This window comes from Varanus komodoensis, unplaced genomic scaffold, assembly GCF_004798865.1.
Source record: "Varanus komodoensis strain SLA01 unplaced genomic scaffold, ASM479886v1 scaffold1, whole genome shotgun sequence".
NCBI lineage: Eukaryota > Metazoa > Chordata > Lepidosauria > Squamata > Varanidae > Varanus > Varanus komodoensis.
In genome coordinates, this window is record NW_025335268.1 from 6,287,813 (window position 1) to 6,293,812 (window position 6,000).

General features: G+C 38.7%; 1 protein-coding gene across 2 annotated transcripts in view; it reads right to left on the reverse strand.

The window, feature by feature from the left end:
• SUSD4 (sushi domain containing 4) overlaps positions 1-6,000 on the reverse strand; it is a 97,843-nt gene that overhangs the window by 21,883 nt on the left and 69,960 nt on the right. For both annotated transcript variants that reach the window (XM_044448202.1, XM_044448193.1), the window contains exon 4: positions 5,406-5,594. In XM_044448202.1, coding sequence (XP_044304137.1) covers positions 5,406-5,594 — 189 coding nt within the window. The remainder of the gene's footprint in view (positions 1-5,405; positions 5,595-6,000) is intronic.

Here is a 6,000-nt window from a genome sequence, read left to right on the forward strand (position 1 = left end):
AATATGTTAAGGAAGTGTTCAGACATAATGCTTAGCCACATTTAGTCTTTCAAATTTCGTGGCCTACAAGTCCCCACTGGCTTCCTCTACTCTCTTCCCAGATTGGCAGGTGTGGATGTTTGGAAGCTTTTGCTTTTACTTAACCAGCATTTTGTATGAAATGCCAAGCCCTCTGGTATTGCCCTAACTATGGTTAGTCTGAGAACACGTGAACGTCATTAATCATACTTAATGTTAACCACTGAAGTGGAAGCTCCTGAATGTCTGCTTTGCCCGAAGAGGAAAACAGCAGGATGTTGTGTGTCTGCCAGGAAGCAGGCTGGTCCGACACCCACAGCTGTACAGCAAAAGATGCTCAAACCACTGCAGCAGCTTTGTCTGTATTGGTGGGAGACACGTTCAGCTCCCACTGGAAGAGAACAAATCAGGTGCGCTATTTCCTAAAAGGAAGGACTCTAAAACATACAGGAGGAAGCACAAGAAAAGAGCATGTCAAATTAAGTTTGATCAAAGCCTCTATAATTAAGATGTGTGGACGAGATATGTAAAAAATAGCACTGGTCATCTTTAGTTTCAAAGACCTTTATCTTACATAAAGATCAAACCACTGAGTAGGATCAGGCCAATTTTACTAGATCTTGTAACATTTTAAATACCATGTTTTTAGGATACAATCCTATGTCTATTTATATAAAAAATTCCCAGCACGCTCCAGCCAGCATAGATTTTTTCTGCCTATCCATGCATTGGACTGTGCCCTTAAGATAATGAAAAAGTAGGCTATGCAAGTTATCTACAGAAAAGTCTGTAAAATGAGATTGATAGAATTTACCAAATCGAAGGACCCAGAGGACAAAATTGCAGCAAATGTTAAGAAGACATTTGAGTATCATTCAAAAACCTCCATAATGGCATAACACCTCTTCTGTATGAGCTGAGTTTGAAACTAACATGATTGATTGTGCTGCTTTAGATACATGATACAAAAATATTCAGAAGCAATGTCTGCACTGGCTTAGCATTCCATCCATAAATATGGTCCAGGATGCACAACAGTAACACAGCTCTCCCTGGTGTCAAATGTGGGTATGCTGGTCCTTTTAGAAGTACACTGTCAGATAAAAATATAGTTCAATATGCTAAGCTAGGCCTCAGGGAGAATCTGGATTTTCTCCTTTTCTCAGCTAACCCTTAACACAGTCTAATAGTGCAGGGAGAAGGAAAAATCTACTGTGCAGCTTTTGAAAAATGCAACACTTTGGGAAAGAAAGTACAGTTCAAACAGTGGAATGTAGATATTTGGTTAACTAGAAACTGTTGTAAGGGCTTTCTTCAGGGAACACACAATAGTCATGAAGTGGTGCCTTTGTCTGACAGCCCTTTTATCAAACTGGAACAGAAGGCACACAAAGCAACACATAAGTCAATCGTTTGCTCTCTTCATAATGCAGCATACACATAGCCAGAAAAATTACAAAGATCTCCACAACAGAGAAAAACCCACAATTGGCTCCTTGGATGTATAATAGTATATAATTTTACAACCTCTGCTTCTGACTATATAAGCTCAGCTTGTCACTTAGAGAAACCAAGAACCCCTCGATAAAACAGAAAAGGTTTGTTCGTTTTTGTTTTTTTAAATTACTACAGCACATTTCCAAACACTTCTTTTATTTTGAAGGGAAAAACAAGAGATACCAAATCCTCATCTGATGGCAATCCTCAAAATGTCATTTTATGCACCTGAAGATAACAACACAGTACTTTGCAGTTTACATATACTGTCAGTTGAAAATTGCGGAACTCTTTCTCTACCTGCTCCCCCCCCCGCCCCCACCCTTTGAGGGTCTAAAACAGAAGCCAGAGCACTGCAAGCATTTATAATTAGTCCGGCTAAAATAAGAATAATGTGTGTTTGAGCACAAATGTCTTTGAATATATATGGAATATATGTATTCCATTTTCCTGAGATGCTAAGAAATTGCATGTGCTGATACAACAGAAAAAAGCTACCCAAATATTTGACAGGTGGCAGCCCGTTGATATTTGCAACAGTGATATTACGCAGACCCAGAAAGAGAGACACTAAAAAGGTCAAGAATACCTATTATCCTGCCCATCAGCAGGACCAATTATGCCTAAATCATTCTTGACAGATGATCTAATTATGCTGCTTTAGAAGCAGCCAGTGTTAGGATGCCCATGTTCACATAAAAATTTGCTCCACTGGCAAATCAACCTTGATAGACAATTCCTCCTGATTATTATTATAATTTGATCCATCTTTCCATTTAAACCTCTTACTATACCTTCCTGCCAATGACCAGCAATGGAAGGGGCGTTAGCACCCCCGCCATCTGTCTGTATTTAAGAATGTAACGTAGGAGTCCAGAAGTAATTCTATAAGCAATAAAACTATAAAAGTGGAATAGATATCTGCTATAGCTATCCTTTATAGCAGATACCTGTATTTTCTTTCTATATTTTTATTTTTATTACGTTTACTTAGCAATTTTTCTATCCTAAAAGATTTTGCTTAAATCTCATTTGTTTTACTAAAACAAATATTCATTTCAAAAAGTAATTGAAAACAATAAACTGAATTCTAAATTCTAACATCTTCAAGTCATTTTATTTTGCTTGTTCTGCCAGCTTGTTCTTCACAGTAATTTTTTTCCTCTGTTGCAATAGTATCTTCTTTAAAGAAACAAATTAAGAGAAAAAGTATCAAACTGAGTAGTCTGTTAAAATTGTTTATTCATCCAGTTTTAGAAAAACAAACATCCCTCCAAGCAAATTAAGAAATTTATTAAGCTCAGAATTATTTGATCTCTTTTTTCTTTTTTAAATAGCTTGAATCCAATTGTTAGTGGAAAAAGTACCACAGCTATTACATTAGAGCAGCTGCATGTTTAGTAAGCAATTGCACAAGCACTCACTAATGGGATAACTAGCACAACCAGTACAAACAACTAGTACTAATGAAGCTGTAATAAGTTGTGGAACACCAAGTACTGAACTGGTGATTTGCATAAGGATAAAAAAGACTTGAGTGCTATTTTCAGAATAGAAAGGTGCAGTGCAAATTGAATAATAAAAAGAGGGTTTCACCAAGCAGATTAAGCTTTAAATTAACAGAATGATATCATTAAATGCAACCCTAAAAGCCCGAGAAATCACCACCAGTCTTTCTTATAAGGGCTGTCATTTTCTTGGGATTAGCCAAGCAGAAAGCCAACTATTTTCTTTTACAATCTCAAGTCTCAAAATATCTCTCGCTCACACTTACAAATCAGAATTCTCCCATGCCTGCTTGTTACATGCTGAGGCAGGGGCACTTGGATGGGGAGCCAAATTACATTACTGCCTCTCTCAGGTACACCATGGTTACACTGCAAGATCACAGAATTTAGAAGGATGAGAAGCCCATACTGCTTCACACTGTACCAGTGGGTACTGTCCTCCATGTTTCACACAAAAGCGGACATTACAGAAAGTGCTTCAGTAGAGCAATCCTTTTCAGCTCACTGGGCATTCTGAGCACCATCACTAAGGGAAGCATCTACAGAAAAGCTGCCAGGACAAATCAATAGGTTGAATAGTAATAGGATCTGATACAATTTACCCAAGTGTTCTGAAGAAACTCACTTGGCTGAATGTGGTATGCAATTTATCCCTAAAGCTGGCCTCTTATTCTGTAAGTTTAGGAGGTAGATAATGTATTACAAATCCGTCGCATGAGTTCAGGAGAAGAACCTCCAAGTCAGGATTTCTTGGTTAAGAAGGAAAAATCCTCATAAAAACTTTAGAGTAACCTCTTGGAGGCTTGAAATTCAATCCTTTCACAATTAAATTGCAAAAAGCAGCATATTTTAAGGGCATTTAGTTTGTACCTCATACTACCTGCATTTTTTGCCAGCCAACTCATGGAAGGGCAATTCCCAGTGGGAAAAGGTTTGGACTGCAAAACAAACAGAGAAAATGTGTAGATGATAAAAATGCATTCATGGTTGTTAGGAGCCGTTTTTCAGATTCAGATTAATTAGATGGCGTACAGCCTTCTTGGAACGGCACCACTTCAGAATGCTGGGAGAAAATCCTGAGCTGGGAGAATGGTTGCTAATATGTGCTGGCTCAAATTTATTACTTGGCATGGCATCTGCAGTGCATATTCCACTGGTGCCACGGCATCCCCATCATTTAATTTCCAGGTGCATTTCAGAGTGCTGGCCCTTGAGCCCTACGGCTCTACACAGTCTGGGACCAGGATACCACCAGCTGGAGCAGAGCGATGGCTTTCACACCCTACTTGTTGGCTTCTTGGAGGCATCTGGTTGCCCAGCAGGGCACTTCTTATGACAGCCTTTTCCCATGTAACCCTAGCAATACACTAGGCTGTGAAGCCAGTGTGATTATGTGTCTTCTTTCACAGAGGACTGTCTTTTACTTAAAGGGCTACCAAAGGGCTGTATTTTGAAGGTGTCCTCTGTTTGAAAGATTGACCCATGCAAGTCCACTTTAAAGACAGACAACCCTCAGAAAGAAGAACTGGGCCTTAAAGTAGCACCAGGACAGCGGACTGAGCACGGCACACAAGTCCCCTGATGACAGTCTTGCATGCTATGGTGAGATGTAAACAATTTCTATTTAAATGATAACTATAATTTCTAAGTTTGCATCAAAACATATCAATTAGCATATACAAATGTTCTGCAAATAGGAATCCTCTTTTGTCTTTGGCAATTCACAAGTGACCACCCTCATGTGGAAAACTTCTCTGCTCATCTTAGAAATAAATTTAATGCCATATTTTTATTTATTTTTCTAGTTTTTTGTTTCTAGTATTTTAATGTTGCAACTTTATTATGTTTTTGAAATGGATCTTCAGACTGTAATGTGGATGAAGATGCTTTTATAAATAGACAAACTGAACAAGAAGAAAATCTGGGCACGCACCTCAGACAAAATCAAATGACAGGAAATGCTGTTGGTAGTCAGGAGACCGCAAATATTAAAACAGGGTAAGATCCATAATACTTGCAGAGAGTGCAAGTAAACAGCTTTGCGCAGTATGAAAGGGACAGGGCAGAAGCAACTTTGATGATGGCACCAGGTACACATCATGTGCAGATGAAGAGTGAGCGTGCGTAACAGCCTTTCCCAGCCCGCTGCCCTTGCGATGTGCTGGACTGCAACACTTACCTAGGAGTAAGTCATAGTGAATTCAGTGAAATGTAGTTCTAAGTAGACATGTGTAGGATTACATTGTAAAACAACACATGTTGCTTATTTACTTTGAGGAAAGACTAAAGATGGGTCAAGAGAAAAGTCATCACCCCATATAAAAATACATTGTATCTTAGCTGCCAAGAAACATGTTTTTAAAAATATAGAAGATGCTTTACCTTCCACATCAAGGCACCTAGGTGGGCTATCTGACCAGATAAGGTTATACATGCACTCAAGGAACTCTGTCCCCTCTAGTTTATATCCAGGAAAGCACTGAAAATATATAATTGATCCTACTGGGAAGGAAGAGTCGAACTCAGATATGTTAATATAACTATGAGGAAGAACCAATGGCCTCAGGCAACCTGCAAATTAAGAAAAAGGAGGTATCTTTTATTATGAGGCACTTATCTTTAAAACATCCTAATTACAGCTATCAAGTTAATATATATATTCCCTTCTCCCGCATGCAGAGAACTCTGCTCTGCCTCCTCTGACTCACTCTCCTACTCTTCCCCTCTCCCAGCCCAACAGATCACAACTTCTGCTGGCTCAGCCTGCAAATTGCAGCAAAGTACAAAATAGCGCCTGTAAATTCAGCATGGATCATTTTAAAATTGCAGTGTTTGCTTTTCCCTTATTTTTATTCTCGGGTATTTTTTATTCTTATTACTAGAAACCTGATGGTCACTTATGCAAACTATTGTTCCTCCCCTTCTAATGTGTGAAATTCTCTCTCAATGGGCTATAATTGGCCAATATTCCTTTTCT